Below are 23,809 nucleotides of genomic sequence, written 5' to 3' on the forward strand. Positions count from 1 at the left end.
GTTTCACAAATGTTAACAGTAAAACTGGTATACCTAGGAGCACGTTAACAAAACACAACTTTATTATTATTATTACTATTATTTATGAAATAATACCAATAAATAACAACTCTAAATACATGACACACCAGGCCTTATTCAGAGCCCTAATCCATTCCAATTTCATGGAATGCAAATTTTGCTAATCGGATCCAAACCACACTTGAAAAGCCGCGTCACTAGCATAACTACGTAGTTACCGAGGCCTACAAAGTCACCACAGCAGCATCACTTGCAAGACCTAACATCTGATCAGTAGTGGTAATAGTAATTGTACATATCAGCAATTGCTTTTGACTAGTTAGAATTCCAATCCAACATATCCATAATTTAATTCTGACTAGTATCATATCTAATTAAAGATACCTACAATTCATTTCTCACTATTCAAAAATATTAATTCTGTATTATCAACAATTGAATTCTTACTGGTGGAAATGTCAAATGATCACTGTAGATATCTATGACTTAATCACTACTTGTCAACTTTTGCCATTGACTTCTTATTAGACTCAATTACAGATATCTATAATTCAATTTTGACGTGTTATAATGCCAAGTCGACATATCCATAATGTTATTTTGACTAGTTGCAATTCTATTAATGATACCGACAACTCCAGTCTCAATAGTCAAAATGACCATTTTTAATATTCACAATTCAGCTCTTACTAGTGGCAATGTTCATTGTAGAAATCTACTATTGTACTTACATCACAGATATCATAAATGAAATTCTGCATTTCTAAAATTAAATTCTGACTAGTCAACATTAACGTGTTGATTTGTCAGCTTGAAAATGTAACTAGTAAGAATTTATTTTCAGATATCCAGAATTACATTTCAGATCTGAATTACAATTGTAACTTGTGGGAATTTTATTTGTACTACTTATTTGTATTTATTTGTACTACTGTAACAATTATATCTGAGATATCTACAATTCCTTCTATAACTACAAATTTTAGATTTAAAAATGGGAATTTCCACTAGTCAAAGTGACATTGTAGATCTCTTCAATGATGTACGTACATATGTATCCAAAATTATTATGTTAATTCATAGTCAACCAATAGGTTTGATATGTCAGACATATCCGACATGCAACAGTTGATATCTGAAATGGGCAGTTAAATTTCCACTCGTCACAACCCTTTTTCCACATGTGGAAATTCAATTGTTTTATATGTGAGTATGTGTTATTGTTATTCTAACCAATGGAAAATGAATTACTGTTATCTATAATTAAATCAAATATATCTGTTAATCAGTTTTGACTCAAAATGTAATTTCTGCATGTGAAAATACATTTGTACCACGTCAAATTTGTTTGACAAATATCTTAAATGAGCCTTTTAACAAGTCAAAATGACGTTTTGACATATCTGAAATTTGAAATCTAATATATTGCTACAAGTCAGTCCTACTGATTAAATGTTAAAGGCGCTTGCCACAGTGCGGACAGTCTGTCTGAAAGATCTGATGTGAGAAATAAATTTGATTTGCCAGCAGTCTAAACGTAACCTCTGTGCCCTCAGTGAGAGGAGGAAAAATAATGATGAAATGACACTCAGTGGAAATCAAATACCAGAAGCTGCCAGTCACACAGACTGCAGTCCAACTTTAGTTATTTCAGATAATAATAGACTCTGTAGGTGTTACGTGGGATCCAGGTCTGTGCTGTGTCATGACTCATTTTTAACCTTTGTAATATACGAGTAGCTACTACTGTACAATACCATAAGAATTTACCACATATAAAAGAAATTCAGGTATCACACATGTATGGAGAGCCATAACACAATATTCAATGTTTATCCACTTTCCAGGCCACTAGTGAGGCCTGTTTTCTTAAAGGGGCAGTACACAGACTTGTTTGTTTGTGTGTGTGTGTGTGTGTGTGTGTGTGTGTGTGTGTGTGTGACTTACATAGCCAACGTCTGGCCGGTAACAAGTGTATGCTCCCAGAATGCTGTGCAGCACATCATGATATGGCCCGCCCTGATGATTAAAAAAGAAATAATGAAGACAATGGATCAAACAAGCCAAAAACACACACACACACACACACACACCCTTTCCTATAAAGTTCAGTGCGATTTATGTTACAATAATGATACACTATGAAATATGATACAATAATATCAGAGCAATGTGCTGTATCTTGCAGAGGTTACCAGGGTTTATGTTGGTCTGAATAAAAAGGCAAAATGAGACATCTTCTCAATAATGACAAACAACAGTGTTTTGTACAAATTAAGCGGAGTATTGTTGAGGATGGCTGAGTTCTCACTGACCTGCTGGAAGATACATAATTGGGGGAAGGTTCTTGAGATGTCCAGCTTGATCAGCTCCAGGCTCGACTCCCGATCTGATGAACCTGCATCTGGAAGACATCGCAAAGCATTAGGAATCAAGGGGAAAAACAAAAAAAGATCATAAAACACATTAAGTGTAACCTCTTATCTGACATGCAAAGCTACTTTACTTTTTTGTTAAGTCAAGATGAGTTTAGTTGCATTGATCTGTGAGTTAATATGACCAAAATGATGGAAACAAGCAGAAGATTTTTATTCTGTCTCTACCTTCAGTTTCGGTCTCTAAGGAAGGTGCTGCCGTGTTCCTCCACTTTTCTTTTGCCCGGGCCAAACAAATGTTATACAGCTCTGCAGGGACACATAACAACACCACAGTACAATCAATATGAGAGAGAGAGAGGCAGACAAGAGGCTACAGACACTGAGTGTCGAACACGATGACTGGACGGAAACCACTTCAGGTGATAAAAGCATTCAGCTCTTGACATTACTCTGCAGCAGTTACACTAAGGGTGATTACAGGATCTTGGTGCAGTACATTGAATCTCCGAGCCTGTGCTTTGATCTGTGGCTGCCCTCTAGTGATGAGACACTGGATGGATATAATGAGATTTCTGAGACATGACATGGAGCTCTGCACTGGTGGCCCTGACCTGAAAGAAGATTCATATTAACTGCAGAAAATGGCAACTACAGGCCAAGCTGAGCAGGCGTGCAAGAAGCTGAGATAAGAACAGTAGTCTAATGTGAAAATATACTGAGGGATATAAGAGCAATTGCATTAACATATATATATGCACTGTATATATTAACAACAATTTTTTTTGCAACGAGTCTACAATGTAATGCAGTGGGACTTTAAAATGGTTTCACACAAGAAACACAACTCTAATCTACTATAATTCTGAATCAATTAACAGATCCTTTTTTAATGTTGATAATAATGTTTTACTGACTAGACGAAAAAAATAAACTAACTTAATAACAATATTTTTTTTCACTCTTATAATTACCTCCACCAAGGAGATTATGTTTTTGGTCTGGAAAAAATACTGGCCCGATATTCATGAAATTTGGTGGAAGGGTGTAGGATGAGCCAAGGGAGAACCCATTAAATACCGGAGCGGATCCAAATAATGGGGCAGACACACAAATTATTTTCTCTCTCAGTAATGTTGCGAGATAGGGCATTTGGCCTCGAGGGAGGTCTGCGCTCTCTGAGTGAGTATGAGCATGTGTATCTGTCCGTTTGCAGCTAAACTCACACACTGCTGGAGCAATTAGCCTAATACCTAATATCAGCCTCATTTGTGTGCACATTTATGACTATATGCTCAAGGGCCTCTCGTGGTTGCTGTGATGTACAGTTGTTGAAAAACCTGTATTGTTGACTGTTTCATACAGTCACTGACTGCAGACTGCTTACTGTTGCAGGACATGTCTAAGCCTTCATCGTGGCTCAAAAACTGACGTCCATAGAAAAGTTTGGTCTCATTTGGGACCGGAGCATCTGCAGATTAAATTCATACCCAATTTGTTATGATCCATTGCAGTTAGGCACAATACAAAATGAATAAGTCATCTGTTTTTGTTATCTTTGCCGCCATCTTGACTGTAAAGGAGCCGGAAAGGAAAATTCCACCGGGCTAAGCTGTGCCACATTCCGTTTGCCACGGCTGCAACCTGGTTTTGTTACATCTCCCACAGGGTCATGCCACTCCAAGAGCATTTCAGGAGTGGAGTGTTTTGCCTGCCTGATTTGATAAACTTGCAGATTTTGTTGATTTGGTCATTTTTCCTTGATATTTGTACTTCTACCATAGGTAAGTAAGCAGGCCCCGAAGTTAAATGGTTTCTTTTTGGGTCTGTTTTAGTTGAGTTTATTGATGCTATTTCCTTCGTTGTTGTGCTGTAGCCTACAAAGTTAATATTGTTAAAGTCTAGGTGAATACATAGATTATTTCTGAATGCTTTATTTAAAATACATTCATCCTCATCACTACATTTTATCTATATGACACATACAGTGCCTGTTGGCAGGAAAACGTAAGCTGTCCTGTGCAACACGCTGCAACTCTGTCAAAAATAGACATGGTCGGCATGTATTTTAGCTTCTGGGACACTTCTGAAAAGCAGTGCGCTGCTTCTGCTGCAGTTGCAGCCAGCCCAGGCAGCCACTTGGTGGAGATCTGCACTCTACTGAACTCACTTTCCTAGTTATTCATTGTTGTACTTCTACCTGGGGGATAATCACACTCTAAGTTTTGGAACTTCAGTTCCCATTGTTAAACAGCCAACATTTATTTATCATTTTGGCATTAATAGTATGCTGAATTAGTTATTAGCAGTTAGTAAGTGCACACAACTTTCAGTGGATTAGTTTGACATCAAAGATAGAGGTAACATCATAAGGAAGCACAGGTCACACTGAACCCAAAAATATGTGTAAAATGTCTGTGTTCAGATTTCACCTTTAAATTTTATTGCACTTCTGTACCAAATAGCAGCATTAATAACAGTCACCACTTAGCAGTAGAATACATTAGAAGCAAGAGTAGAGCTTTCCATTTACATTAGACGTACTAGTAGCTGTAGGCTTGCAGTGCTGTGGCAAGAATACAACTACTAACAGCGGTAACCTCAGAACCACTAGAAGTAGCAAATTTAGCAACAGTAGAAATGTTAGCAGTAGCAATAACAGCAGTAATAAAACTACTTCACTTAAAATGGGGGAATACTGTCACTGAGCTGCTACTAGAACAAGACAGACAACATTAAAGAGGACTGAGCTCTGCGTGTGTGTGTGTGTGTGTGTGTGTGTGTGTGTGTGTAGTGCTAATGCATAGGACTGTGCTCCATTTAAAAGGCTGAGTAGTACAAAGCAGAGTGGGCCAGCTCAGCAGTCACTGAGTGCTTATCTGCAAGCGGCCCTGAGGGTGCTGAGGAGCTTTCACCGAGTGATACGAAGTTGGTGCTCCTTTAGCATGTGGATGAATCTGCAGTGTGTGTTTTCGTGTGTGTGTATAATCTCCATCCAGACTTGACAACTCATTGAAATGCTGCTTGCTCCCTCTTGCACTGGGGATTAATTGGCCTATGCTCACTCTTAATGGATACACTCTTCCTTCCTCTTCTATCCATCTCACAGCCACGTATTCAATTACAAACACTGAGACAAGCTGCTACACCCATCTGTGTGTATGTGTGTGTGTGTGTGTATGTATATATACAATATGTATGTACACTAGTGTATTTCTAAGTGATGAACAAAGAGCAGTCAGGTAACCGTGCAGACCAGGACATGACTAATGTTAAGTACAGTTATGGCAATTATAAGCCATAAATAACACACATTCTCAGATGCACACTCTCTCACTGCCACGTACCATGTGTGATGTTGAGATCGTTGCCCACAGCCAGGCTCCACACTTTGCCTCTTACACTGGGGGGGATGCCCTGCCACCAGAGGTCTCTCACTCGTCGAGACGTACACCTGAAGGAAGGTTAAGTGTTGAAAGTTTAGCACATCAGATGTTGCTTAATATCATTTATTGATCAGAGCCACAAGGTGGCAGTCACTGATTCTACTTTAAGTCCCTTTGGAGTGATAGTAATCCTTCACTCATACATTTTCAACTCATAGTTTACACCTTGTTATTGCCATATTTCCCAACCCAATTCATGGTCCTCAGTTGTATTGTTGAGGTAATATAAATGGTATTACAGTTGCTTTAACAGGAAGAAAAAAAGTCTCCTTATGGTTAAGGAGCTTTTTGGAGATTTTGAAAGATTTTGTCACACACTGAAGATACTTACTTATTAAGGAAAGATCACATGGACAAAAACTCTAACAAACACCTCCCAAATTTTCACATTAGGTATATGAATAGGAACCTTCACCGAAGTACTACACCTGTAGATATGGCAATATCTCGGAATACTTAAAAAATTGAGATTTATTGATTGAAAAATGATGCATCTATGATCAGGACTGCATCCATACCAACGGACTGCAGACAGTGGACGGCATGCTGGATATCATTTTAGTGCCTGAGAGCAGGACGGTAGAATCAGGTGAGACCAGCAGACACTACCAGACACGGTGATGGTAGACAGCACTGCCGTCCAAAGTTAAAATATTTTAACTTCATGCCATCCTCCGCAACAGAATTTACAACTGGATGTTGTGTAGCTACACAACACAAAGCAAAAACACGGGCGATCTGGAAAATGACTGGAAATTACAAGAATAACTAGAGCACTCGGAGAGCGCAGACCTCTGCCAAGCAGCTCAGATTTCCCGCCATTTTATTATTTTATCCACTTCGCTTCAACCTTTCACCACCAAAATTTTATCATCTGTTCCTTGTCCCATTATCAACCTTTCCTGAAAATTTCATCAAAATCCGTTCAGAACTTTTCGAGTTATTTTGCAGACAAACAGACAAACGCCGGCGAAAACATAACTTCTTTGGCAGAGGTAATAACACTAGAAGATCTATCGATAACAGAAGATCTATACAATCAGCACAGTTTCCTTTGACCTTCGACCACCAAATTCTCATCAATTCATTCTTGGGTCCAAGTGGATGTTTGTGCCAAATTTGAACAAATTCCCTCAAGGTCTTCTGAGATATAGCGTTCCCAAGAATGAGACAGAGGCAGTCAGAGTGATCTTGACCTTTGGCCACCAAAATCTAATCCTATCGTTGAGCCCACGTGGACGTTTGTGCCAAATTTAAAGAAATTCCCTTCAGGCCTTCTTCGTTACAAGTTTGGGACCGATGGGCAGACAGACAATCCGAAAACATAATGCCTCTGGCCACGGCTACTGCCAGCGTGGGGGCATAATAATAAACACAAAATAATCTATTCACTATATTTTACTTCATTCTTTGTAAACAATTGGACATCACCATCGCAATATTTCATCATGCATGTTTCATTTTACCGTCCTGCCATTCTGTTCAACTGTTTGTTTTTCACGTGCCGTCCAGGAGGTGTTGTCCATGTGCCAATCGCCTGATTCCATATGAGCGCAGCATTATTCAGAAATAATTGAGTGTAGAATGGCGTAATCGACCAATCAGAATCAAGTATTTAAAAAAAGCCATTCAATAAGACTGTATGAAAAAGGCACTGATGTTGACATCAGTTCAAAACAACATGCTAGAATGAATATGTGGCAGCTTTGCCTGTTAAACAGGTTGTGTTTTGTTAATCTCATAATGGATCATGATGTCTGCATATGATGTGTTTGGATTTTCTCCCCACAGTGTTCGTCTGCAGCAGCTGTTCAGTGTAATGATCGGTAATGATAATTTGATGCATAGTAGAGAACACCGACAATCAGTATTCCCCATGTAGGCCTTAAGTCTATAATATCTTGATGATCATTTCATAGATGACTTAATTAATGACTGAGATATACACTATATTGACGGTGTAATACATTTGATGCTCAGTGCAACACACTTGTACTTGGATTTCATGTATAAAACTGAGGGCCTGGTCATTCAGATTCCTACATTTACTTCTATACTGTGGTGTTGCTTAAAAAAACAGTATGCTGAAATGTACAGTCACTTACAATGATGCCATCAAGACAGTAACATCCTCACATTTGCCAAGATTTTTAAGTGCTAGTCATAAGTTACTGAGTACAAATGTGGGCACAGAACACGATATTATTTCTCTTTTTCTTCTGTGGACTATGAAATTAAGAGAAGTGACTAAACTGTATGGTCAGGTGTATGGTCATTACTTGTGTTGGTTTGGAAACTGATCCTCTCATACACCCACACAAACACAAGTGGAACTTAGAAAACCCAACTATTTATGAAAAAGAACACCTGACATGCTCACAGTGCTTCCCAAAGAAACCTGGATGCTTTTCAACTTTTATTTTCCACGACAGATCAAGTTCCAGTACCAATAGGAAACAAACAAAAAACAAAAGAGCTCAGAATTATTTTCTGAAGTTACAATTCTTTGTTTAAAGTACTACATGTTTTTGTCCATCAGTGTTTGTACTGGTAAATCCCTTCTCTGTACAAACAAGTGCCTACTTCAGTATTTTTATCATTCCAAACTCAGTCGTTGTTCGTACTCACATTGTGCTCCAGTTAGGTAAGATCTCCTGGTTCCAGATCTGGGCGGCTGTGCCAATGCTCTCCTCGAGCTTACACCGATCCTCCAGCTGCTTCTTTCTCTTCTGAGCCTCCTTCAACTCTACAGACAGCAAAGTGGAGAAAACATCAGTTGTTGATGTTTGGCAAGACAGGAGGGACACAACTACATAGTGATGGTTGGTTCGTAGCTGTGGTGGATTTCAGAGCTCCAGAGATGACCTGACCTCGGGCACTCACAGGAGAATGGCATCAATCCTTTGGATGATACAATATTTGCCAATATCACAAACTCCGCCACAATATGATTTCAATTTGATGCGATTCAGGGGCCTGTGATCGATATGAGATGATATCATATGCAAATTTATCACCCACAATTAAAGTGGAAGCTGTCATCCCTGTTTTAGTGCATTTGGCCATGAGAGATAAAAACACCACATAAATCATCTGAAGTCACTGTAACTGACTCCACTAATACACATAAAACCGCATATGGGATGAGTTAACCATCGGGCTTTCTGCAAGAAATCTTTTCATATCAACCCAAACCATGATCTTTTTCCTAAAACGTCAGGCTATCTGGCTTACACCTCTGAAGGCAAACCTCTCTCAACAGCCATGGACTAACAAAAAAAATAATTTAACAAAAGTATAAAATTCAGCTCAATAATAACTGTCAAGGTTAATAAATAAACGAGTGTTTTTTGCAAGTCACCCATTATTAGCTTAAGCACTTCTACATTGCATAAATTAGCCAAAGCGAAGAGTTAGTGGAGTGAAGAGTTTAATTAGGCGGCGTTAGAGGAAGTGGGCAAAACTTCAACAATGCATTGCGCAGTTTGCTCCAAGTTTGAGAGCAAGGTGGATAAGCAGGGGTTGTTTGTTTGTTTGTTTCATAGCAATTACCTTTAATATTTGTTTTCTTTGATAACCACTAATACATACAACAGTTTGCACAGGGACAAGTAAATACTGACTTACTGACAGTAACGTTAAACCCTGCCTCACTTCTGCCCCTGAACGCTCTGGAAGAATACAGTAAAGGAAAACATTGATTACTCTGTCAAATGAGCTCACCTCTCTTCTTGGCCTGGGCCACCATTTCTTCATACTGCTGTCTGTGTTTCTGGGCCTCCTCAGCTGGCTTGGCAGGCAGGTTACTGTAACACACAAACATGAGCGCAGAGAAATGGATGAGGAACTACATGTCCTCTGAGCTTAACATGCATTATTCATGTTGGGCAACTTGTGTGCTATAAAGAGAAAACATACACAGACAGAAGAACAGAGCAGGAGATGTTGCCTGACTTCAGCCTTGTATCTTGCCTGTGCTTATGAAGTTAACTTTGATCCAATTGACATTTGCATATCACATGATGTCATTTCTTCTCCTATTAATCAAACTAACTAGCATGCATTTTCCAGCTTTTTCCGAACCCTGGGATATGGTTGAAAGCCCCAGAAAAAAAGCTAATAAGTGGTCATTTTGTAAATTTCAGTGATGGAAATGTATTTTAGAATTTGTTTTTACTAGAAATATGATCTACTTTTGCACTTTTTGAAAAGAAATGCACTTTTGAACTACTATTCTATGTCTAACTTCTACAAATACAGATAAATTGTGCACTCTAATTTTACTGGCCAATAGCACTGAAACTTTAATATACTATGTGCACTTTTCTGCACTATTTTTACCAGTAGGGGGTGACAGTAAAGAGGGAAAATAGGTGTGAGGTTACACGCAGCTACTGAACTTTGCCAGTCATGGTGTTAGAATAAACTTCCTCATGTTCACACAGGAAATCAGGCTAAGTTATACTATTGTTTTCTTTCACCATGTTCCCCTAGCAGAAGTGCTAATGCTGCAGCTGAGCTAGCACCACTCATTGAAACATGAGGGCAACTTTATGTCTGTTATTTGTTCTCAAAATGTAAAATGGTCTAAAAAGAAAGGTAATGGAGCCAGGCTGAGGGAGGGCCATTAAACTTTCAGCAGCACCTCTCTTTTACCCTCTGTGATACAAACAGGGACACAGTGAGAGCTGGAACAATGCTGAATGGAGTCTAATGACACAGGAAGGAGGACTGATAAAGAAGGAATGAAGGGAAGATAAAGACTGGACAGACAACAGACATGGCTTTGTTGTCTGATGAGCAAACTACACTGGCAGCAAGGAAAATGTGGGATAGTCTAATAACCTAAGGATCTAAGACAGCGTGTCTGTGTGTTTACATACGCAGGTCTGTCCTCCAGTATAAGTGCGGTGGTGGAGAGGGGCTCAAAGTCCAGGTTTTTCCTCACACCCTGCCTGGGAGATGTCGGGTTGCCAGGTCCAGCTCTGCCACTCTTTGTTTCATATTCCTGACAACAAAAACACAGGATTTAGACGCAAGTTGAGTTTTAATTACAACAAAATGGCTTAGTCTGCAACATTTACACACACACACACACACACACACACACACACACACAGGAAAAAACTGATGGATAAGTTACTTTATATTCCATTTTAAAATCTGAACAGGTCATGCTTTGCAGCTCCATAGCCAGAGAAAGTAGGCACAAGGGCCACCAGCCGGTTAAGTGGAGTGCAGAGTCAGCAGCCAACAACAGTAAAAAATAGTAAAAAAAAATAAAAAATAAAAAATGTCTTTCAACGATTGAGAATTGAGAATCACAGCAACAACGACAGGTCCTTGAGCATACAGTAACAAATGTGCACACAAAATCTGAGAGCAGCTGCAGAAAGATTGATTCGAACTGGTGGATAAGTTACTTTATATTCTATGTAAAACAGTAATAGGACATGCTATGCAGCTCCAAAGCCAGAGAAAATAACCATAGGGGTCACAGCTGACCTCAGAACTAATGGTCAGATACAGACTACTAGCATTTAATGGGCGAGGAGAGGAGAGGGAAGGAAATGAAAAAATGAAGAGCAATAATAAGAGAGAGAACTATGTGTGCATTAAGTCGCACATAAACACTGAGAAATGTCTTGACAACCTTGTGACACTGCTCTTTTGGCCTCTGAGCATTTGTCAGCTGGTGTCTAATGACTGTGTGGTTTCTGCCCCACCACTGGGAGTATGATGCAGGCCTATAGAAAGAGGAGGCCATGTGACCTGCAGTCTGTTACAGCTGAGCCCGCAGAGCAGTTTAACACAAGGCCAACTATCAGGTTCTGTGTGTATGTGTGGTAGCAGCTCTAAAATTAAAGGGACAGTTCACCCCAAAATCAAAAACACACATTGTTTCTCTTACTTGTAGTGATATTTATCAGTCTAGATTGTTTTGGTGTGAGTTGCGGAGTGTTGGAGATATCAGCTGTAAAGATGTCTGCCTTCTCTCTAATATAATGGAGCTAGATGGCACTCGGCTTGTGGTGCTCAAAGTGCCAAAAAATTATATTTGAAAAACACAACAGCAATGTCTCTTTCAAGAAATCATGACCTGGTTACTCAAGATAACTCACAGACCTTGTTGTGAGCAGTTTCATGTAGGAACTATTTTCTTACCTGCCAACTGCATCACCACGCAAAAGGATGCATGCTTTTAGCCAACGTTACAGCTCAGCCAAGAGCAGGCTATTAATGTTTACATCTCACGCTGCTGCAAACACAACCCTCTCATCCATGAGTAGATGCATGCTCCCTTCTGCTCGTTGAAACGGTTGGCAGAAACTTTAACTAAAACGAGGGGAAATATGTATTCTTGATTTTGGGGTGAACTGTCCCTTTAAGTACAGCATTAGGCAGCTGAAAGGTGGTGCAAATAGTTCAGGGAACTGTTGGAATACACTACATTGTAAGTAGGAAGCTACTGTAAATAGGACAAGTGCAATATGAGCACACACCCCAATGCGTGTCCAAAATGGCCTCCAGTGTGCATTGAGCTGGTTAATAATGCAGGCTGAGGACTGCAAGCAATCAGCTTAACACAGTGCTGCCACAGGGACGTTCACATTGATCAGTGCAGGCCACAATACAGACAGGAAAATCTATTCCTTCAATACGAGCGTGTGAGTGTGCATGCGCGAGTGTCAGTGATGCAGCCCTTGTTATTAATCTGTCTTTGTGTTGCTGACTGTTGTACCAGATCCTGGGGGATGAATAAAGGTAATTGAATCAGATTCAAAAGGGCAGGGCATAACATAACAAAAGTAAAAGGAGAGAGATAAAAAGACATAAAGACATCACAAACTATTGAAATACCCATAATAACCTTAACTGTGTGCTCGTGCACGCCACTGAGTTCAAACACAGGCGAACGAGTTGTGTGAGAGGTTGTAATCTGATTTTTTCCATATAGTTTTGCCGCTGTTTAACAGGGACCCCATTTACCCAAATCCATCAAAAACTTTCGCCTTTTTTGGATTCTTCGTTTATCATGGAGGCATATGGAAAAAACAGTTTTCTTCACAAATTCAATGTAACCTGGGTAATTGAAACACAAATAATAATTCTGTGGGTAAGTTTGTCTTTAAGGAGTAAACTGACATGTGGAACACACACACACTTCTTTCTTGGTGAGACTTTGATGAAATTGAAACTGTCACATCTCTTAAATATGAAGCTAGGAGACGATTAGTTTAGCTAAGCTTAGTATAAAAAGTGAAGGCTAAGGGAAAAGAGCCAGTTGTGGTTTTAAAGGGAGGTTTATGCAGGACTTTCTTTATATCTAGTGGGCAGATAGGAAAGTTGAATTGAACTTCTCATCCAACCTCCTATCAACAAAGCAAAAAAGAGTGAATGAAATAGCTGAAAACTCAAAGAAAGCAGAAAATTTAGCTTTAAAGGGGGAGTAAACACAAAGTGGCAGTCATCAGTATACACTTTCCTTATCTTGCAAAGACACAAGAAAGACCTTCCCAGAAAAACGGTGGCCACATTTCAAAGTGACAGCAGGGTATCATCTTATTCGCACACAGCAGGGAAGCTGCTTATGTGAAAATAAATGGACCAGAGCGATAGAAAGGAGTTTGGAGATGATGGGAAAGCCTGAGAGTAAATGCCAAAACATCTCTTGAGGATTGGGCATGAAGGGAAAGCAGTTGACACAGAAGACAGACGCAAATGAGGGCAATGATGAGGAAAAGAGTGAGGCAGGAAGTTAAGAGTGCTAATTGAAAACCATTCCTCCGCCGCTGGAGAACGGAGGTGATTCATGGGTAAGACTGCACTCAGCACTGGGATGAGAGTAGTCCTATACACAGAGGGTGAGTCACCATTCTCATGTGTGTACTTTCCCCTACTTTTCTTCTTCTTTGCCATCTATATCCTCACTTTCATCTGCTCTGCATCTGTCTATCATCCCTAAATCCCCTAGAAGCTTTGTGACTCGGTGACTATTTGTAGTGCCAGTTGATTAACTACTGTAGCTAGCAAGTTAACTTATAACAAGCTGAGAACATGCTAGCACTAGACACTAAAATAGCCCTCTAACTAAATTGTTAATAGTCAGTTAGCAACAGAGCTAGCTTGGTCGCTAATGGGCCAGCAAGCCTCCAGTTTATTCAGGATAGAGGATTAAAAAAATGGATGGTGTAACACAACTGACAAGATAGCTTTCTCATAAAACAATATTTTTCCTTGTGTTAATGACTGACAGAGTTTGCCTTTGTTATTATTTAGCCTCATGTAGTGGTGGACTTCAGTTCGCTGTGGGGCAGGGCCAAAAAAATAACAAGGTCACCAGCGCACATTAAGCTGTCTAGCATGTAGGCCTGTTTTTCTCAGTTTTAAAGCCACCTAGTAGCGCACTACATCTCAATTTCTCCACTGAAAGGACACTTGATCATGTTTTTCCTACTTGAAGGGCACCCTAGAGGGCCCTACATCATTTTTTAATTACTATAGGGGCATCCAGGGTATGGAATTAATCTGCAGATGCTCTTTTTTAAAATGAGACCGAACTTTGTTTTTATGGATGTCGGATTTTGAGCCACAGTGAAGGCCAAAATGTGGCCTGCAACACACTAGGTATGGCTTGTTGAGGCGATTTCTTAAAAACTTAGGGCCCCTACAAGCTTGTTAGAGAAGTGAGGAGACAGCAGCTGACGACAGTAAAAAACAGTCACTAAAAAAAGTTTTTTAACAACTGTGAATCAACCCAACCACATGGGTCCTTGAGTGTACAGTCATTAATGTACACACAAAGTATTAGGCTGATTGGTCCAGTAGTTTAGCTGTAAACAGACAGATTCAAACACTCACAGACGCACATGCACAACCAACCACATGATCCATCCGAGCTTACGCCTGGCAGAGATAATGAATAGGTTAACGTGCCTGTATTGTTGCTTGGTTTATTAAAGACTGTGTGTACCCAAGGGAACGCCTGCAGGTCGATAAAAAAGGTTAACTGGAGCTTTGCACCCTGAGAATAAATGGAGACTGCAGAGAGAGGAAGATGAGTATGAGGTACAGTGGGGGAGGAGGAGGGAAGGAGCAATTTGGCATCTGTCCAGCAGCAATGCAGGTGCTACCAACAAGGTGAAACAAAAGACAGGATGTGCGTGAAGCTGCACAGAGTTGTGTGTGGAAGGGAAGATATGTGTGAATGTGATGTGAGAACAAGTACGGTACAAACAGTGAAGTAAGCGGTGTCAAAGTATTTCAAGTATGTGAGGAGGAGAAACTACCAAAAATAACAAGCTACAACAGTAACAAACGAACTGATGGTGACAAATTAAGTTATATTCCTATTAATGGCTATCAGGCAGCACAAATGAAATAATAAAAACTCCAACAACAATGATAAGAAACTCCTCCTTATCCCCTCACTTTTACGCTGGAACTTTACTCTGTGTGTGGTGTGGTAGCTTTCAGCTGCTGGAATAGCAACTGTATCCCATGATAACCTGCCGCCAGGGCAACCAGCTTTGTCACGCTGCTTTTCAGTTGTTCTCCAATTTCCTGGTAGTGGTGTGAGAGCTCTCCGGCTGCACTGACTGGCTAGCTGGCTGCTAATGGCCTTTATGCTCTAAGAAGCAGCTCTCTGAAGATGACATCAAGTTGTTTTCGTATTCAGAACTTGTCTGTACATAGCATCACACTATGTGGCCTTACAACGTTATACACAATTATACTGAAGTGCTGCTTGGGTAAGAGCATGTTGTTATGTTACGCAAAAAGACACAAAGTGGGCTTGAAAAGACAGTTCCGTTAGAGATGTTGGTCAAACTGTCCTACTGTGTCACCTTGGATTAGAACTTATGCATCCTATCCTCATGAAAACACCACTGGCTTTCTCAATAATGAAATCTACGAGATGAAAAGCCACAGCAGGGTGCTTAGCCTGGTTTTCCTGCATGCCAAACACAGCTTTTCACTGGAAACTGCTTGAGGCAGTCCAAAAGTAATTTCCAAAGCAAATCGAGCACAGAACAATGAATGAATGAGTAAGACGGCTTCTGTGGTTGGCTGTACTTACGTGTGTGTGTGTTTGGCAACTATTGCAGGACAGGTAACATGTACACTAATCAGAGCTGTTATTTAATTTCAACAAGTCCATTCCACTGATTTCTTTTACAGACAATGACATTAAAACTTAATGTATATACCAGCATTTGAGAATCCTTTAAACGGGTACACTGTTAAAACCCTTTTTCCACCAAAATTAGTGCACATATGCAGGTTTTTTTAAACACGGGAAAACTTGCTGAAAATAGCCAAAGGACTCCTTTCATACTGGCAGAAGACAAGTATGCTTTTCTGTGTTAGTTTTTCTGGTGTTTCACATTCAATGTCACGAATGTGCCGGGAAACAGGTTGGTAAACAAACTGGTGCAGACAAATTTGGATCGATGTTTGAGTGCTGCTTGGAGGGAGATGGACGGAATTTGTGGCTGACAATACAAGAGTTGCAAAGTTACCAATGGTCATGCCATTGGGCGTCATGTTTCCGTCACTGCTGATTGGAGCTGGAGCCAGGGTTCTCACAGGTTTTTACCAATGAATTTTCAAAACTTTTCCTTAACACTTTACCCCATTTCCGTGACTTTATTTAAGTAGTTTAAAACACATTAGCAGATTGGACGTGGCAATGAATTGGTCGAGTGTCGGTTGAGGTTTTCATGCAGTTATACCAATGCCGTAGCATTATCTCACCTGGCCAGAGCAGGCGTGAAAAACGCACAGACGCTGGCAGTCTTTTGAGCGGCCTTTTGGTAGTCTTGATGCTACTTTCCTTTAGCATGGCTGACATGACTTCCACTTGGCCCATGTTGCCAACATCATTTGATGCAGGGCCTACATCCAGTGCGGCTGGAGTCTGCCTTTCTCCTGAGCCATGTATTATATTTGTCATTTTAAATACATACATACATTACTAAACACACACTTCCCAGGCATTTACAGATAAACAAACTGCTTGCACTCGCTCATAAGACATTCCCACCACCAACTAGCTTCATACGTCAATATGTATCACGTGATACTAGTGACATTTCAAGACACAGCACTAGATTTAGAGACGCATTTCACGTAACGTTAAGACATGTTTGGGGATTTTCATGAACATTATTTAAAGAATAGCCAAAACATTGTATATTCAAAACTTTCCCAAAACAATCTGTTAACTCAAAACCATTTTATGGCCTGAAAACCCCTTTATCTAATTTCAAAACCTTAGCAGGAATGTCATGACTGTGGAAACCCTATGGAGCTGATAACTATCTGTAATTACTGCAGAGTCTTTTGTCCAGGGAATGAATGACTGCAACCTTTCCCACTACAGACATAAGCCAGATGTTAGCAGGTGTTAGTGGGGGTTTTGTCCAGTGGGAAAAGGGTTTAATTTTACACGTGTCCCTTTGAAACCTGAATTGGAAAAAGCACTTTTCTACTTGTAAGGCAAGCTTACTCCTAAATCTGCGACAGTCAATACATTTACTTATTTTGCTTCACAGGTATCATTTGAGAAACTGACCTCATTTTCAACCAAATCTATCTCTTGTATAGACTTAGCTACACATTGCAATCATAGTATTCATAGTAACAAAAAAATTGCAAATGACACCAGTTTTTGAATGAATGATTTCATTTGTATGTAGCATTTTTTGGCAGACTGCATCTGACACACGGGCAGCTGAATTACAGTTACCACAGGGGAGCTGAGGAGGAGCACAAGTCTGTTAGTGAGGCTCTAATGATATGGCAGCTTTGTTGAGACAAAATGAAGAAATTGTCCAACATCCAGACAAACAGATGGAAACATGAGCACATGCATCGAACACTCAGATACAATCCAGTGCTTTTTATATCCAAGCACGTTTTGCTGGAAAGTGGAAGTCCCACTGATTCAGATGACTCTTTAATTGCATCAGTAATACAGCAGGATTAAATCCCTCGACAGGATTCAGAAAGCCAAAACAAAAAAGACAGCACTGTCACACTGCCGCACGTGCTTTCGTTGAACGAAGTTGAAGGCTTTACGTCAAGTTACATGCAATAAAGATGGGTCATCTCCTTGGTGGACATTAGTCCATCAACAGGAAACCAAATGTTTCCATCTTTCTACAGACATCCTGACCATCATCAGCCCGTTCCCCCATCACAACCACCATGAAGCACAGAGCTAAGACAAGCTCAAAGAGGCTATTATGTGAAACCTGAGCCATCCTCCTCCTCTGCTGCGTCTCTTTCACGCTCTGACTACCAATGCCCTCTGATTCTGCCAGACAAGGAGAGAGACAGTGGGTCATCGAGCTCACCCACTTGTCCTCACAGTGCGAATGCTCACTCACCATGAACGCTGCGGTTCCTTACAGGCGGCCAGTCCTCCGGTGGGGGTTCGTTTCCAAAACCTTAGCCTAGCGTCATTGCTGCTCCCGGGGGCTCACTCCTGGCAACAAGACACCCAGGAGCAAGAAGACGAGGAGGAGGAGGAGATCAAAAAGGAGGGCAGAGGGACAGTCAAGCTGCCAACGGTGGGACACACCCCGCATTGGAAATGATGCAGCAGCAGCATGATACCCCTCTATTTTCCTCCCCCTCTCTCTCTCTCTCTATCTCTCTGAGCAGTGACGCTACACCGCGCGGCTCCGCATCAGGTCTATTGCTGCTGCTGTGCGTGTGTGTGTCAGCAAATCAGCACCGCCGTGTGTTATTAGTCACCATTGCTGCACTGAATGGAGCTCCGTGCTCTGCTTTGCCCTGGCAGCCGTTCTAATCAATCCCAGAGTAATGGATCGGGTTTCAGCCTCTCAGCCTTCTGCTCTTTTAATCCAGTCAGGACTGAACAAGAGGCTGAAGCTAAAGTGCTGATACAAGTTACACATCTTGTGCCCTTGAAGAATTTCTTCTCTTTCCCTGCCTATTAGATGATTCTCACTATACACAGGTGAAATTACTGCCTACCAACACAGCAATCAGACCTGTAGGAGATGTGCCTCTTACACAACATGCAAAGTTTTTAATTATTCCATTTATGACTATTTAGTGTTTTTGTGTCAGTATTCTTCGATTGTCTAGAAAGAGTTGAGCAATACAACGATACAGTGACATTAAATTTACAGGGTTCCCACACATTTTCATGACCAAATTTCAAAACTTTCCCATGACTATTCCAGGTCCCACAGGATCAACAAAGGAAGGCAGTGGGAGAGAAGCTCGAAAAATACCAAGGGCTGTAAGAGGAGCTAGAAAAGATGTTGGGAGTTAAGTGGTGCCAGTGGTAATCAGAGCATTGTGGGCTGTGACCCCCAAACTGGGAGAGTGGCTCCAGCAGATTCCAGGTACAACATCTGAGGTCCCTGTCCAGAAGAGCGCTGCCCTACTATAGTCCTATATAATTTTCAGTTAGCTGGCATTCATGAAGGAAGAGATGAAACGAGGGGAGAAAATGAAGAATCGTGTGTGATGGCAAACAAAACTCTGTCAAACAAAGACGCATATTAGAGCTACATTACGTTGACAGCTACAGAAAATAAATCTGCTGTTACGTTACATTACATGGAAAGTTATCTGCGGGAAATTACTGTAATAATTCCCGTACACACAAGCTTTTCATCATTTTTACTAATGCGATGACTTTTCCAGGCCTGGAAAATGTGACTGTGAAATTCCCTGACTTTTGCAGGTTTTCCATGACCGTGGGGACCCTGACTTTAATTGATAATGCTGCCAACCAGAGACAAGTAAAGCTAAACTAGCAGTGGTAAAAGTAAAAGTTTTCTATAGTTCTGGAAATTAAACCGAAACTGAAGAAGGGTTACAGGATTTCAGTATGATGATGTCGTGCAGCAGATGCTTTAGCAGGTGTGCTGCTGATTTAGCACTGAAAGCCCAGCTTTATGAGGGTGAGGGTTTGTGTGCTTGTTTGTCAGGTGAATCGTTAGCGCATCATTATACTAATTGGTAGTTGTGATGTATTGTGTGACGATGAGATGGTGCCTGAATGCAGGTATTATAAAAATGAAGCGCAGTGAGTATACAGCCATTTAATACACCAGGAGCATTTAACGCAGACCTACTGATGGGCATTAAAGTGATGAGCATTTAACCCATTAATATGAGTCAGCTGTCACACTGTTGGTCACTGTTGGTGGAGACTTCAGTACTATTTTAGTTCATACTTTTCACTGATGAACCAGAGAATTGTTGAGTAACACAGGGCTTCATGATCAAATGATCAAAAATTAAATTAAGAGGCGCAAAATGCACGTTCTGAATAGTGAGGGGGTTGAGTCCGACGCGCCCCCCCTTAAATCTGTATCTATGGAGTTAATAAAATAGCTGCATTGACGCTGAATACCTGTGTAGGCCTGGTTTTATTCCACACAGAAAATTTAGCAAGAATCAATAAGGGAATTGATAAAGAATCTGACAGATAATTAGGGGTGGTATCAATAAAGTGTTATTAATTCCCATCCTTAATTGCAATCTATGCACAGGAGCACTGAAGCTGTTCTGGGGGCTTATGGTGAACCAACACCTTACTGAGATACTTTGCTGGTGTCACCTATGTGTAAATGCAACCTCTAAGATAATGATCATTATGATGACATCCACTTGATTTAATGTCCATAGTGCCTGGTTAACTATGGGACACTCTAATATAAACATGTTGATCAGACACCACTGCTCCTTTATTGTCATCATCATCTTTCAATGGTATTAAAATAGTTTGAATATACTGAATATCAGCAGAAAATGTCAACTTTAGCTGAGCTTTAGCCAATTTACGCATAACTTTCAGTAGTGGCTATCATAATCCCTCATTAATCTATGTCTAGAAGGTGTTAAAATGACTTCAAATTAAAATTCTAACACCTGCTGGGAATATTGTCCAATTTTAATCCAGCCCCACACCCACATCTCAGCAATTCAGACATGCCAGGGCTGCCACACAATGTGATTTAGAGACTCAGCAGGTAACAGAACAATAACTTTCTTCAGCAGGCAGCAATTCACTGTGAGCAGACATTGTACTGTGGCCTCCAGATACACTGAAGTCCCCAGACTGAAGTGGTGTAAATTAGAATGTAAAACTTGATTCACAGTTTTGTTCTCAAAGGAGAAACGTCGCTGGTGGAAAAAGCACACGGTGTGTCTCGTAGCAGCTGAACAATAACCTTGGCAAATAAAGCATTACACACACACACACACACACACACACACACACACACACACACACGCAAACACTGAGAATTCACTGACCCCACCTTTGAGCAGCAGCGTCAGCGGCAAGACAAAAGCTTGAAAGCCTAGCCTTGTTATCTGATTCCCAAGGTTCAATATAAGGTTACAACCACAGATGAGATGGACTTCAGATATGAAGCACATGTGGGTGTGTGAATGAGTGTTTGTGTGCACACCAGCACTTGTGGAGGAGCCAGCATGTCAATCCTGGAGGTCTAATTTCTAACCAACACAGCCAGATAGCCAACATGGCAAGCTATTATAAAATAATGTGTGACAAGTTAAAGGGCTGATACGTAAACTGTGGAAACTACAAATTAAAATGCCTTTCAACCAGGTTTCAACAGCACAAAGAGCACAGAGAAGAGTGTTACTTCCCCGGTGTCAGACTCAGGGTAAATGGAGGCAAAATAACAGGCTCCTACAGGCTCTAATTACAAGCTGCCATCTTGTTCTTTGGTTTATTTTACCAGTGGGGAGATGTCGTGCTCTTTAATTGGCCCTGAGACACTTCCCTGTCTGCCTTTTGAATGGCAGTGGGAAATTATAAGAGCGTTCAGTCACCAGCTTGTTATCTAACAAAGCGCTCTCAAAGACCTTGACATTTTGAATTTCAGCTTGCTGAGCAACACAAACACAGCATTACATGCACGTGGCATGCAAATGCCACACAAGGATTAGAGTCTGGTGCAGGAAAATAGTTCAATTCTTGTCACCTGCATGTTTAAAAAGAAAGTCATCAGTGGCTAGTAATTAATTTTAGCATAGATAATGTATATACATGGACTTTTTCATTGTATTTTGTCTTTATTTTCTTTATTTGTTGTTGTTGGTGTATGTCAAATAATTATTTACTCTTCCATCCAAGGATACAGAATCAGCTTGTCCTTTTCATACTTTTCTATTTTAAGTGCTACTTTACAATAGCTACTATAGCTACGAGCTATTTCTCATTGGAAATTACACTCAAGCTACAGCAACATTACATTTTGTTTGAAAGTAGGAAGCTAACCAGCAGGTCCTACTCAGAAAAAGTAGCTAACTACAATGAAGCTATTTAAGTAATCTAATAGCAAATGGTAGAGAAACAGCTTGCTCTGGAAATGTAGCTTGTTAGCTACAAGATCTTGAAATGGCTACATGAAAATAGCGACATCATTTTGAATATGCCTCAGAATACTACTGGGAAATGTAGTTAAACTAGTGGCAACGCTACGTGCAGCTTTGCTACTCGCTGTAAATTGCATCATTACCCTAGTGTGACAGACCTAATCACGTGTCTATTGTAAGGTAGTTCAAGTATGCTTCTTCTAAAAATACATTGTGTTTTGATAATTATTCGTCCCAGCCCTTTCCATTATGTTTCTAATAGCTGTTGGAAAAAGCACTTTGTGGCTGTTGGCTTTGCATGTGGCATTCTAAAAATAGCTTAAGAACCTAAATGTCACGGATGGGGAGTGTTGTTGCTGAGGGCATTGTGCTCTTTGTATTCAAGAACGCCACTGAGAGTGTACTCAGTTACAGTATGTTCCTCATATTTTAAAAGTCCTCGTCCACAGAGTCATTACATAACAGAGTCTTAGACTTCAGTCGGTATTGTTATCATGAGTCATAATGTTGGTATACAGGACTTGCTGGTCTTTATTGTCCCACGGTAGATGATAAGCTCCCCTAAAAGGCATTATTGCACCAAAAGCTGGTTGCTCATCCATTTGACCTTTGAACAACAGCTGTTCTGCAAAACAAGCTGCTGCAGCACAGTTTCATGGCGTTTTTAAACAAATGTTAAAGCCAACTACACTTAAAATTAATACAATTAAAATAATATCCATCTAATATATTCAATATCTGGGGTTTAAGACTTAAGTCATATTCAGTGTGATACTATCTAGGACTGAAATGACTGCCAAACAAGCCTAAAACTTCTGTTTAAAGATGGCTAACAAACATGGTAACATCATAGCCTGCATTACAGGGCGAATGCTGCTGTCAATGATGCTGTCCATTAGGTTCAACATAGTGCAGGGGATTTAAATGTGTGTCAGGCAGCTGACCCTAATGGCTCATGACCAACTGCAAGAGCCGAAACCACAACTGACAAGGCCAGATAAACCAAATCCATATGATAGCATCATTTTGGTGCAATTCCCCGGGAAATGTGCAATACTGTGTAACACTGTGACATTGCGACTGCTGACCTTCCTTTTTTGTTTGTCTGACATTTTTGTGAGTCTGTTGTTATGTTATGTTGTTTGCAGCTTCTGTAGCACGATTGTCTACAACAAATTTCCCGCAAGGGACAATAAAGTTTATCTTGATCCTGATCCTGATAAACGACAAGGGGCTACGGTGTGGGAATGGTACACAATGAAAAAATGTGGTGTAAAAATGGAAGTATGTAGAATTTTAAAATCAAGTAAAAAAAATATACATATTGTTTGACTTTCTTCCAGTAACTTTGTATAGCTGAGAGTTTTCTTTTGTACCATAGTCAGAGGGGATTGGCTGCTTAAAGGAGACGACTCCCGCTCTATCAAAGTCATAAAAGCCATGTTGTCTGTGATAGGCTCAAACTGAATACACTGAAAACTAAGCAAATGGTCTGTGAAACAAACAAGCCCATTGTTAGCTCATGTGACTAATATCTAATCTAGGATAGCACACAAAACATCGCTG

The 23,809-nt window shown here is 40.4% G+C and overlaps 1 protein-coding gene across 3 annotated transcripts in view; it reads right to left on the bottom strand.

Moving 5' to 3' along the window:
- Window positions 1-23,809, bottom strand: part of tbc1d14 (TBC1 domain family, member 14) — a 47,014-nt gene that overhangs the window by 7,333 nt on the left and 15,872 nt on the right. For 2 of the 3 annotated variants that reach the window (XM_050068101.1, XM_050068102.1), the window contains 7 exons: window positions 10,726-10,850; window positions 9,566-9,648; window positions 8,471-8,588; window positions 5,744-5,850; window positions 2,625-2,705; window positions 2,337-2,425; window positions 1,969-2,040 (listed from right to left, as the gene is read on the bottom strand). In XM_050068101.1, coding sequence (XP_049924058.1) covers window positions 1,969-2,040; window positions 2,337-2,425; window positions 2,625-2,705; window positions 5,744-5,850; window positions 8,471-8,588; window positions 9,566-9,648; window positions 10,726-10,850 — 675 coding nt within the window. Of the gene's footprint in view, window positions 1-1,968; window positions 2,041-2,336; window positions 2,426-2,624; window positions 2,706-5,743; window positions 5,851-8,470; window positions 8,589-9,565; window positions 9,649-10,725; window positions 10,851-18,237; window positions 18,497-23,809 lie in introns of those variants that run through there. The other variant, XM_050068103.1, reaches the window with a different exon arrangement.

The sequence above is a fragment of the Epinephelus moara genome, chromosome 17 (genome assembly GCF_006386435.1).
Source record: "Epinephelus moara isolate mb chromosome 17, YSFRI_EMoa_1.0, whole genome shotgun sequence".
NCBI lineage: Eukaryota > Metazoa > Chordata > Actinopteri > Perciformes > Serranidae > Epinephelus > Epinephelus moara.